This window comes from Myxine glutinosa, chromosome 1 (assembly GCF_964187855.1).
Source record: "Myxine glutinosa chromosome 1, kmMyxGlut1.1, whole genome shotgun sequence".
NCBI classification, from domain to species: Eukaryota; Metazoa; Chordata; class Myxini; order Myxiniformes; family Myxinidae; genus Myxine; species Myxine glutinosa.
In genome coordinates this window covers 352,138,326-352,151,557 of record NC_136261.1, presented here as the reverse complement: position 1 = coordinate 352,151,557, position 13,232 = coordinate 352,138,326, and the positions used below count along the sequence as shown (strand labels likewise).

Below are 13,232 nucleotides of genomic sequence, written 5' to 3'. Positions count from 1 at the left end.
AGTCACGGCAGAAAAATGTGTTATTCTGTGTCAAAACCAATGGCGAAACCACACCACTTGTGACCAACAAACAAATATTGTATTAAAAACCACACAATAATAACAGTACAACAATAATAGCAATCAAAAGTCCGGGAATTAAAAACCTTCAAAAGGCCACGTCACACACACGCCCCAGATCGACGTCTGAATGCGGTGGAGATGGTCGAAAAGAGACGAAACCGCGAGCGAAGCACAAGTCCTGCGCGAGCCAAAATGGCTGATGACCCGGTCTCGTGGCGCACGGCGCGGCAATGATTCTCTCCTGAATCGATCGCAAAATCTGACATGCAGGTTGACCGGTCACAGCGATGACTGGCAGGATCACCAGCGAACTTTTGGGTTTCCGGGAAAGGAATTCCTGTGACAGTTGTCATTGCTGTGACTGATCAACCTCCTGCATGTCAGGTTTGGCATTGGATTCCGAGGAATCATCGTCGTGTCGTTTCGACCCGAGTACGGGCCGTCGGCCATTTTGACGAGTGCAGGACTTGTGCTTCGCTCGCGGTTTCATCTCCTTTTGAACATTTTCACCGCATCCAGACATCGATCTGGGGCGTGTGTGTGACGTGGCTTTTTGAAGGTTAATTCATCCACACCCGAGCGTGTGATCTCTCAGTCGCCTGTAGGGTGCTTTTGGATTTCCCAGTCGCCTTGAGGGCGCCTTTGTACAGCTGTGGCTTTGTGACTGTACTAGCCATCCGAACGGGATTCTGGTCTCGATCGGACATCGTTCTGTCGATCGTTGGATCGAAACAACGTTGGCTTGAAGCCGGGAATAAGAGACATTGGGGAATGTTATTGGTGCACTCACTTGGAGCACAGTGAGTTATATATTACAAAACTGATGGTACCATCATAGCACATATTGTTTTTACTATTGAATACTATTATTCTTGTACTGTTATTCTTGTGTGATCTTAATACAATATTTGTTTGTGAGTAACAATTGGTGTGGCTTCTCCATTGATTTTTGACATACAGAATAACACATTTTTCTGATGTAACTCCTCTCGGGGATCGGAGGTACACCGTGGCCAGGGGGTCGGGGAGGAGCGTGTAACAATACTGACTCCCCTGGCTACGGTGGTCATACCTGCGCTTCATCTTGGCACCCACCAGCTGAAGCTGGCGGCGTGCGAAGGCATGGACCCTCTCCATGCCTTCCTCCAGGTGACTTGCATAGCCCTCCCCCGGTGGTCTATTAGAGGTCTCTGGCATGGGACCGCATAGCAAGTCGGCAGGAGCCCGCAACTCCCGCCCATACATGAGCAACGCTGGACTGCATGCGGTGGTCCTGTGCTGTCTAGTTCGGTAGGCCATTAACAAATACGGGAGATGTTCGTCCCAGTCGACCTGGCGGGTGATGGTGAATAGTGCCAATTGTTGAACCAGGGTTCGATTGAACCTTTCCACCATCCCGTCAGATTGTGGCCTTCAGGGCGTTGTTCTTGTTTTCCTAATTGACAGGAGCCTGCACACATCTTTTAGTAATTGGCTTTCAAAATTTCGACCCTGGTCGGTGTGCAGCTCCCCCGGAATCCCATGCCTACATACAAATGCTTCCACAAAGGCCTGTGCCACCACCCCGGCTTCTTGGTTGGGGAGGGCATAGGCCTCCGGCCACTTGGTGAAATAGTCCATTACAACTAGGATGTACTTGTTACCTTGGTGGGTGCAGGGTAGTGGTTCTAGGATATCCATAGCCACCCGCTCAAGGGGGCCCCCCACCTGGTGTAATTGAAGGGGGGCCTTCATCTTCCATGCTGGTTCCTTTTTAGCAGTACAGGCATCGCATCTCCGACACCAGTCCTGTATATCGCGCCCCATATTTACCCAATAGAACCTCCGGCGGACCCGAGATGTTGTCTTTGTTCTGCCCAAATGGGCGAGGGGGCTGGCACCATGCACCTGCTGTAATATGGTGTTCTTGAATTTCTCTGGGACTATCACCAGCCAGGAAGTTCTCTCAGAGGGAATCTCTACCCATTTGCGGTACAAGATGTTACCTTTCAAATCCAGGGTTTGCCACTGAGCCCAATATGCCTTTCTGGTGCCCCGAGGGGGGTGACCTCTTCCCCATGAGGTCTTTTCCCTAATCGGACCCATTCATACACCGGTCCCAGTACGGGATCCTCCCGCTGGGCCGTGCTCCAAGCCAATGTTCCAAATTCTCCATCCGCGGTTTGTGGCAAGATTGGCCCTCTCACCCAGGTTGCATTGACTATGAGGATAGGGGTGGAATCTGCCAATTGTTCCCTCTCCTCGTGTCTCGCACAAAATTTCCAGTTTTCCCCCAAACAAGGACGTCGAGAGAATGCATCGGCATTCCCATGGGCCTTCCCGGCCCAATGGGTGACACTAAAATCGTACTGCTTCAACCTTTCCAACCACCTTGCAATTTGGCCCTCCGGCTCCTTGAACCGGAGGAGCCATAGCAGGGAGGAATGATCAGTTCGAACCAGAAATTTCCGCCCATACAAGTACGAGTGGAAATGGCTCATGGCAGCCAGCATAGCCAATAACTCCTTACGAGTGATGCAATAATTTCACTCGGGCATACTCATGGCCTGACTATAGTGCGCGATCACTCTCTCCACCCCCCCCCCCCCCCACCCCCCCTGTGTCTGGGACAAAACCGCGCCCAATCCTTCCTGGCTTGCATCCATGTCCAGGGTAAATGTCCCGTCACTAGTAGGGTAAGCTAGAATGGGTGCGGATGTCAAACACCCTTTCAATGCTAGGAAGGCCTCTTGGCACTCCCTTGTCCAATTAAATCTCGTCCCCTTCTCCGTAAGCCGGTGAAGGGGCCGGGCCAACTCTGCAAATTTTGCCACAAAGCGCCGGTAGTAGGAGCAGAGTCCCAAAAATCTCCGCACCTCCTTGATGGTGCGTGGTGCGGGCCACCCCTCTACCGCTGTAATTTTGCCTGGGTCTGTTTTTACCCTCTCGCGACCAATGACGTGACCTAGATCGGCCACCTCTCTAGCAAACAAAGTGCACTTACTCGGGCTCAATTTTAACCCTGCCTGTCTGAGGCACCCAAACACCTGGTCCAAATTAGCTATGGCTTGGGGAAATGTTTTAGCATGCACCAGGACGTCATCCAGGTACACCAGGCATGACTGCCATGGCATGCCGCCCAGTACATGCTCCATCAATCTTTCAAAGGTGGCGGGGGCGTTATACAAACCAAATGGCATCACAGTGAACTGATACAGCCCCTTACCTGTGGAAAATGCCTTTTTCTCCTTCCCTGCCCTATCCATCTACACCTGCCAATACCCACTCTTGAGGTCCAAGGTTGAGAACCAATTTGAGCCCACAACGGCGTCGAGGGTATCGTCAATTCTTGGCAGGGGAAATGAGTCTTTGAGTGTCACGTTGTTTAGCTGGCGATAGTCCACGCAGAAACGCGTGGTCCCTTCTTTCTTTTTAACCAACACAACAGTTGACATCCAAGGACTTCCCAAGGGCTCAATGATACCTGCATTGAGCATTTTGTCTACCTGTTCATCAGCTTCCTCCCTCTTGCTCCAAGGGAGCCGTCGGGCGGGCTGACAAATAGGCCGGGCCTCACCGGTGTGGATCTGATGTTTCACCAGGCCCGTACGTCCAATATCCTCAGAGGACAAGGAGAAGATATCCAAATGGGATTCAATTAATTTGTGTAAGCCCTCCCTCTGGGTTTCGTCCAACTCTACGCTACTTTGATTTACCATCTCGCAAATGGGATCTGGCCAATTCCTACGATCTTCTCGGGAATCCCTCCGGGACCGGCTCGGCTGGACGTTCTTGTCCCTCACTGGCGCGACTTCATTAACTGGGGTGCAGCCGGCTATCTTCGTGCCCTGTCCTATAGTGTGTGGTTCTGTACTAATATTAATTAATCGGACGGCCACCACCGGCCCGTCCGTTTTTACGAAGGTGCGGCCCATGACTAAACCCAGGATGGACTGCGCTGCCACCGGTTCGACTAGGCCGCAGGACTCCTGCCATGTTGGGCGAGCTAGCCATCGGGCCGGCACTGTGGCCTCGGCCCTTGGGGGAATGGTCACGGCCTCAGAAGGCTCCAGCTCCGTCCTCTTGGCCGTGTTCACCGTCCAATGGCAGCTCTTCTATTCCCACTTGCAGGGTCCCCCGGCACAAATCGATTTTACAACCACTGGCAGTCAACAAATCCAACCCGATTAGGCATGGGTCGCACACTTCCGCCACCCAAACTTCTATGTCCCTCTTTACATACCCAAACTTGAGGGTTACAAAACCACGCCGTATGATGGGGGGCCATTACCCCGGTAGCCAGCTGCAAACTATAATTTTCCAGACGCTGGATTTTATCCCAGCCCGTCTGCACTCGAATTAAGGATCAAATGGCTGATGATCATGGCGCTAGCTCCTGTGTCCACTATGGCGTCTACCCCCACGCCGGCAATTTTGCACCGAATCGTCAGACTACCTGTATCAATTTGGCCACAATAGATGACTTGTCACGTCAGTGAGGGCTCTTCTCCATCTCCTACTGCCGAACACGGCCCTGCATGCTCGGCACATATCAGTTTCCCGGGCCCTGGCGGGGGGGGGGGGGCGGGGGTGTCTGGGTTCAGCTCGCCCGACCCGTTCGAGGCGGAGTTCATGGTCCCGGCTGCCGGGGTCCGTCCCGGCATGGGGCTCGACACTCCCATGCACGGTGACCCACCCGGCTGCAATTAAAGCACCTCACCTGGTAATGTGCTTGCCTCCGGAATTCCAAATTGCCCCCCTTGTATGTCCTAATTGGGGCATTTGTCCGTGGCCTATCGTGTGCCACCTCCGTTGCTGCCTGCCATGGTCCAGATCCCGCCAGGCACTGGTCCACCAGCCTCCGGACCATTTCCTCCAGGTCAGGGCCCCTTTCGGGGGCGGACCCTCTCAGGGGCCCGCCACCAGTCACGGGCCCTACCTGTCTCACCACCACTGCGTGGTGCTCGCTTCCCCGGGCCAGGGGCCTCGCTGCTTCCCAACGGGCTGTAGCGTCGGCCGCCTAGCTCAAGGTCTGCGGGCGCCACATGGCGAGCTGTTGCCGAAGCTCGGGGTCCGGGAAGGCCTGAATAAAATGGTCCAACGCCAAGCTCTCTTGGGAGGTCGCGGCCATGTCTGCGTGCGCTATCCCTACTGCGCGGCGAATGTCATACACCAATTCCCTGATGGTCTCCTGGAGCTTCCTTTTTCGCACCGCTAGCTGAGATTTAACAAGCTCGCTCTGCTGCTCCACGCCGAAGCGATTAATTAAGGCCTAGCGGAGGTCCGACAAGGTGATAGCACCCGGTGGTAAGGCAGTCAGGACCTCCGCCGCCATGCCGCGCAGTGCTGCCACAAGGTGTACCCCCCCCCCCCCCCATTCGTCCGGGTTCCAACCGTTGCCCCTACACACATGGTCGAATTGCGCTAGGTACGCCCTCAAATCACTCTTGCCGTCATACGGCGCGAGTGGAAACTTATGATCGCCCGAAGGGCGCGAGTTGATGCCACTCTCATTTTTTCCCATTCGTTCTTTTGGGTGCCAATTTTGCTCTCCAACCCCTTTTTCACCTCTTCCAATTGATCCCCCATTTTTTTTATGTCACTGGTTGATTTGTCCCCCATTTCCTTCAATTGGCCACCCATTTTGTTTTCCAACCCCAATAACCCATCTTTCATTTCTTTCAATTCCCGGGTGGATTTGTTACTTTGGGCGTCCATTTTGTTTTTCAACCCCAATAACCCATATTTAATTTCTGCTCTTGATTTGTCCATTTTTGCATCCATTTCATTACTTTGCACCACGAAGCATGCCTTGATTTGCGCCATTAAGATGCCCATATCCATTGGCGCCGCGGGCTCGGCTCTCGCCGCCACGTGCGAGGCCCCACCCTGTTCTACCCCTGCTACCTCTACTGCTGTACCCTTTTCTGCTTCCTCCATTACCAACTTTCCCAATTCTTCCCTTGGGTCATGGGTTGATTCTAACTCCTCATCCTCCTCATTTACCCCCACTGCCATCTGACCGTCATGGCTATCCATGGTACGAATACAATTTGGATTATTAAATTTCGGCCGCTCGTAATTTTTGAGTGCGTTAAGCGCACTTCGGGTCCCAATCCCACTCCTGGCACCAATTGTTGCAGGACTCGTCACCTGCCTTCTCTCCTTACCAAGGGGGGGATTAGTCCCCTTGTCTTTGACTGGCCGACGGGACCCGGGACCTATGACGTCCTTCCCGGACAGCGCGAAATAGGGTTTTCGGCCGAATTCACTATTACCTAATTACTCTTGCTGCCCTGAAACAAGGACATAAGCCCCGCACGAATCATGCGTGTTGAGACACCGAGCTGTGCGTAAACGCGATCCGTGCCGTTTATATGGTGACCCCGATTCAAGCAACCTTAATTCGTACCACGCTCAGTCACATGGATAAATCACAAAAGCGGTCGAATGGGAAAAAGGAAGAACAGGTTTATTTACACTATTTACAATGGTTCAGAGAAAAAGGGGACCCAGTGCAGCCTTAAAACAATCTTAACTTACTACCCAGGACAAACGGGCCCGTCTCACACACAGACACACTCACACGGGGCTTGCAGCTGCAATATGATGGTCCGCTTCCAAGGATGGCTCCCGTGCAGCTCCCTCCGGTCTCCGGTTCGTCCCGTGCAGGTGGTAATTAGATATGCAGGAGCTCTAAGCGTGTCGTTTGGCGCACAAGGGTTAATACGGGGCGATTTGGTAGGGAGCGGACTTTGGTGGTTAAGCACTGGCAGGTATTACTGCGTTTACTCGCGTGGCTGAAGTAAGCGCTATTCGCCACCGGCGCGTCTGGCTGCCTTTCCTCTGGTTGGTACATTATACTCGAGATATAGTGCCATGCCTCCAAAGCGAGCGATGCGAATCAAGTTCTTCACAGTTCTCTTGATCAACAAGTCCTCTCACATGCGCTCTCCCCTTGCGAGTCCTCTTCTCCACGAAAGCTCTGCAGTCCTTCCCTCTGCTAGTCCTTTCAAGGGCTTTGTGGAATGACTTTTATAGGCATTCCCCGCGAACCTTCTCGCACTTACCAGACGCGCCTCTCCATGCCCCCTCACGCCATGCCGTTAGAGCCCTGGTTGGCTGGTGGCTCTTACCATCATCGCCTCTGACGCGTTGCCTTGACGCCGCCCCACCCCGACCCCGCGCTCCTCCTTCTTCGGCCTACCTCGTGTTACTCGACTAGTTAGCGAGCAAAGGGCAGCAAATGCTGCGGGCAGCCAAAGCGTAACAAATGCTGCGGGCAGCCAAAGCGTAACAAACTGAGTGGGTCAGCCAAATGGGGCACGGGATCAATTACGACCATCGAGGTGGAATTGGAGGCTGGTCTCAAAATGAAAGGACCTAAACTCATGTGTTTACACAACGCAGATATTAATGGGGGAAATGGCCTATTCTGACACATACTATGAAATAACTAATACTACAAGTGGCCTACGTGTTGCTCGTGCACTAACTATGGGGGGCAACCTTTAACCTTTCATGAGTCCAATATGCAATCTCAAAACCGTAGCACTATTATTTCAATGGCAAGGCTGGACAGATTTTATGTGAACAAGCCAATGTTGAATGTGGTGTCTGTCTCCAAAATTTTACCAACTGGATTCACAGACCACAGTTTAGGCTCAATTTCCTTTAAGTTACCCTTTCCACCCGGTGGTAGTGCTTACTGGTCTTTGAATACTCGTCTCTTACAAGACAAGGAATTTAATGAGGCCTTTCACGTCATGTGGGAGAAAATTCGCTCCTCCAGACCTGAGTATGATAATCTCCGGCTCTGGTGGGACATTGCAAAATCCCAAATTAAGAATTTCTGTCAACAGTATGGTGCATACACCACTAAAATCCAATCAATATCAATCGAGCAGTTAAAATCTGAAATTGTATCGTCAGAACAGAATGTTGACGAGGTTGGGAGAGGTGCACGTGACCAACTAATATGGGCAAAGAAAGCAGTGCTAGCGGAAGCAGTACGGCAACGGGCGATGGGTGCCTTGGTCCGAATGCAAATGAGCTATTTAACTCTGGACATGCCAAACAAAGAGTTCTTTAAGTTAGAGTCTTCCCTCAAAAGGTCACAACAAATTCATACTTTACTCACTCCCAATGAGTCCCTGGTGACCTCCCAGCAGGCGATCAGGTGTACTCTGAAAGGGTTCTATTCTAACTTGTATTCTCCTCAGAACGTGGACAATGAGGTGATACGAGAGTTAACTGCTGGTCTTCCGAGTGTCGAGGAGGATGAGCGATGCGTGCTTGATTCCCCAATTTCGGCTGATGAACTTGAAGCAGCTGTGCGGAGCCTGAAAGATGGGAAAGCTTCTGGAATAGATGGCCTGCCCGCAGAATTCTACAAGACCTTCTGGGCCCTTGTGGGACCTGACTTACTCGATGAAAGCATATGTGCCAGAGAACTTCCAATGTCTTGTAGACGAGCATTCGTTTGTTTGCTACCAAAAGCTGGGAATCTTCAACTGGTTGATAACTGGCAACCTGTCTCCTTATTGTGTGTTGATTACCAGATTCTCTCTAAAGTACTTGCTAATCGTATGAAGACTGTGATCAGTTCAGTTGTACACCCGGACCAGACCTATTGTGTGCTTGGAAAATCTATTTATGATAATATTTTTTTGGTAAGAGATGTTATTTCATGCAATAATTTCCTGCGTGACGATTTTGGATTGCTGTTTCTTGATCAAACTAAGGCCTTCGACCATGTTGACCACAAGTACCTTTTTTCTGTCCTGAAAGGAATGGGGTTTGGTGAAACATTCATCTCTTATGTGAAACTCCTGAACACGAATACTCAATGTATGATAAAGATCAACAATAGGTTATGTTCTCCCTTTCCTTTCCAACGAGGTATTCGCCAAGGGTGCCCCCTCTCTGGGCTTTTATATATAGTCGCCCTTGAACCACTCCTTCGGTCTATTAGACAGCGAATACCTCAGGGAATGAGAATGATAGAAGGAGCCTTATTTGTGCAGATGGCTTATGCTGATGATGTCTGCGTTTTGATTAGAAGCTCCAATGATGTCTCTGCTTTACAACGTTGTATGCGAGATTTCTCTGCAGCCTCTTCCAGTGGAATCAATTGGAATAAAGGTACAGCATTATGGTGTGGCAAAAGCAGTCTCTCTTGTGTATCACCACCTTCACTCCCACATAACCTGGTCTGGAGAACGGATGGGGTTAAATATCTTGGAGTGCATATTGGTAATCGTGAAACAGAAATGAAAAATTGGGAAGGAGTGCTGGAACAAATTATGCACAGATTGAAAGCATGGGAAGGACTGCTGAGGTCCATCTCTTATAGAGGTCGTACTCTTGTCATAAACAATCTGGTTGCAACAAAATTATGGCAAATAATTATTGTTTTACAGCCATCAAACCAATATTAGTTATGGCTACTCAGCGAATGCTGGTAAACTTATTTTGGAGTGGCTACCATTGGCTGAGACCAGAGATATTGTACTACCCCCGGAAGGAAGGTGGCCAGGGCATTGTTGATATCTCTGGCCAGGTTGTGGCTTTTCAGCTGCAGTCTCTGCAGAGACTACTGTTCGCTGCCCTGCTGCTGCCCTGGCGGCCTTTTGGCACCCTGGCGCTGCCCTGCTGCCCTGGCGTCCTGGCGGCGGTCTTTTGCTGCCCTGGCGGCCTTTTGCGTTTTTTCCGTTACAAGAGGCTGGTAAACTGAGATATGATCGGCAGCTTTTTTTGATTGACCTCGAGCATACAAATTTTGCCTCTCTTCCGAGGTTCTATCAGAGTTTATTGGATACTTGGAAAAGGTTTGACATCCACTGCTTCCTTGAGGGCTATATTTGTCGAATGTTCCTTCAAGAACCCCTTTTCTTCAATAACTTTTTTCCTGGTATCCCTCATAGCCATGCCCTGATTAAAAAATGTATCCAAGGAGGGATCAACAAAGTACAGTCATGTGAAAAAGTAAGTACACCCCAGGTAAAGTTTTGACTTTTTCAACATATTTGAACATACAGCGATTTGATCTTCATTTCAACAATATTGATAGATAAAGGTGATATAATATAACAAATATCATGAAACATTTACATTTTGTAGTCCATTGTATAATTTAAATAAACATAAATGCAAATTTCGCATGTGGAAAAAGTAAGTACACCCTTGGCTCTAATAGGTGGTATTGCCCCCTTTGGCAGAAACAACCTCAAGAAGGCGTTTCTTATAACTGTCTACCAGTCTCTGACATCGACTGGGAGAAATTTTTGCCCACTCCTCCATGCAGAATTCTTTCAGCTGTGTGATGTTTGAGGGGTTTCTTGCATGCACAGCTCGTTTCAAATCCCCCCCACAACATCTCGATGGGATTTAGATCCGGGCTTTGACTTGGCCATTCCAGAACCCTCCATTTCTTTCTTTTCAGCCATTCCTTGGTGGATTTACTGGTATGTTTAGGATCATTGCCGTGTTGCAAGGTCCACCTTCGGTTGAGCTTCAACTTTCTGACAGATGGCCTCACATTATCCTCAAGCACCCTCTGGTACAATTAAGAATTCATAGTGGCATTCCATGATGGTGAGCTGCCCAGGCCCTGATGCAGCAAAGCTGCCCCAAACTATAATATTTCCACCACCATGCTTTACAGTTGGTATCAGGTTCTTGTGGTCAAATGCTGTCTTTGGTTTTCGCCAAACATGTCTTCTGGTACTGTGGCCAAATAGCTCTACCTTTGACTCATCTGTCCAGAACACATTGTTCCAGAAGTGCTTGTCTTTGCCTAGGTGTTCATTGGCAAACTTTAGTCTTGCCCTGATGTTCTTTCTGGACAGCAAAGGTTTCCTTCTGGCACACCTCCTGGCGCTTCTCCTGGTCTTTAGTCTTGCCCTGATGTTCTTTCTGGACAGCAAAGGTTTCCTTCTGGCACACCTCCTGGCGCTTCTGGCGCTTCTCCCGAACAAAGACAGATGATGAGGTGGCACGGCAAATGCGGGACTCTCAGCGCGGCTGGCGATTACACTGCCGTTTTTCACTCGCACGACTTCATGCACCGTATATGGATCGGCCTCAAACTCAACCGAGCATCACTTATAAAAGCGAGTATTTCGGTTCATGCGCGTCGGGCTTCGCCCGCATATCTTGCGCAGTTTTCGGACGCTCACAACTCCTCTTCCACGATTCCTCCAAGCTGGTTAGTGTGCGCGAGTTCTCCCTGGGCAAGTCCTTCGTTCATCCGCGAGAATCCTCTAGTCTTTTCACCAATCCTTTTCGCGTGAGTCCTTCGCTTCAGTCCTTTCACCAATCCTTTTCGCGCGAGTCCTTCGCTTCAGTCCTTTCACCAAATCCTTTTCACGCGAGTCCTCTTGCGTGCACATGGCAGTAGAGAGTCCTCCTGGGGCCTTTGCGCGATGGGTTATATAGATACGGCCCCTAACCTTCTGGAACCCTCTCGAACCTTCTCACCACGCCCTGTGAAGCAATGCCACTGCCACCACCTCTGAGCCCTGATTGGCGGCTCGTGCTTACCGTCAGCGCTTCTGCCGCTCCGCCTTCGGCTCTGTAGTCAGGTTCACTATGTTCAGATTGTTAAGTTCGTTGGTTTTCTTTGGAGATTTGCAAAACTATACATTTCTGGAAAGTTTATTGTATAACTAATCGGAAAAGTGATGTTTTCATTTGCACAGAAGGTTCCATGGCGGGCATCTTGGATTTTCAAAATGGCCGCGCTAAAATTGATATTTCTCAATAGCTCGGCTTCTAGAATACCTAGGGTCTTGATTTTAACAGCTAAACCTACATTTTCAGGGGCAAGGAATCCAATCGTACCAACTAAAATGGCATATACCCATCCCTAGACCAGTTACGGTCAGTTATGCCTTTTGCCCGACTATTTTTTCCATAGTTTGATATACATGTATCGTGTTTCCACTGTCCATTAGACCATTACACTTGTTACATCACTATTATGATGCCTGGTCCTATTATAAACTCCACACTAATCATAAGATGTGCAGTAATGTGATTGCAGTGCCACCTAGTGAGTGTAGTGACAACTACCGTTGCAACTGGTCCAGCGAGGACCAGAGTACTGTATGTTTTGCCCATTGTCAATAATTGTGGCATTTTGGATTGTCGCAAGTTTAGCCACGTGGTCCTATGCCTGACATTGGTCTTTGGCATAGGTTCATGCTCCCACAGTAATGAATATATACATTTGTTGAGACCCATGTAATGGTACAGCTAGCAAATAAATCAATGAAACAAGTGGCAGAATATCTGGTACCAGGCCTAGAAGTTCGCGACACTGCGCAAGAATCCATTTAGATTCTCGTGGAAGAATTTTGCGACTCTTCTAATTTGCATATGACCCTTCTAGCTGTAGTTTTGATTTTGTGTATTTGCAGGTCCTAATCCATCATGAGTGAGGTACGTGAGCTTGGTCAACACGTGTGTGAGGAATCCATGAACTGGGAGCTATGCTTGCTGTGCCAGTCTGGTGATACTGGGAAAGGAGCCTTGGTGTTACACCCCAGAATAGACTCCTACAATCGTCTCTTGGGGGTGATAAGAGAGAGAGAGCCAGCTTGAAAGATGGCAACTTTGTTCAAGTGCAAATACGACTGAAAGACAGCACAAAAGAAACACTGTGCCAAGAGAAGGCTGTTTGGCACCGCACTTGCTACGCCAGTGCAACAAACACAGAACTGATACAACGTGCAAGGGACCGCAGAGATCATGAACTGTCTACTGGGTCATATATTCCAAAGAAACGTGGACAGAAGAGAGGAAGCACAGAGATGGATGAGTCAGGTCCACCAACTTCTGGTTCTTCATTATGTTCATTGCCGTTTACACGGTCCTGCACTGTGCCACTGGATAAGGACCAGTGCTTCTTCTGTCAGATGGATGATGACCAGCAGTTGTTCACAGTTCGGATTGAAAATGCTGGTAAACAACTGAGAAAAGCTGTGGAGATGTCTGATGATGCATCATTGAAAACACGGCTGAACACATCTATCTCACCCACTGATGCACATGCAATAGACGTGAGGTACCACAAGCCATGTTGGACAAGGCATGTGTTCCACGTTGTGCGAGATGAAACTACCAGAAGTACAGACAAAGAGCACTTGCTGCAAAGGGCAAGTCTGATTGAGCTGATCAACCTCATC

At 49.7% G+C, this 13,232-nt stretch overlaps 1 protein-coding gene across 1 annotated transcript in view; it reads left to right on the top strand.

The window, feature by feature from the left end:
- LOC144889831 (uncharacterized) overlaps nucleotides 1–12,996 on the top strand; it is a 121,654-nt gene extending 108,658 nt beyond the window's left edge. Inside the window, exon 2 of the mRNA XM_078771037.1 lies at nucleotides 12,465–12,996. Coding sequence (XP_078627163.1) covers nucleotides 12,465–12,485 — 21 coding nt within the window. The 3' untranslated portion in view covers nucleotides 12,486–12,996. The remainder of the gene's footprint in view (nucleotides 1–12,464) is intronic.
- The last annotated feature ends 236 nt before the right edge of the window (nucleotides 12,997–13,232 follow it).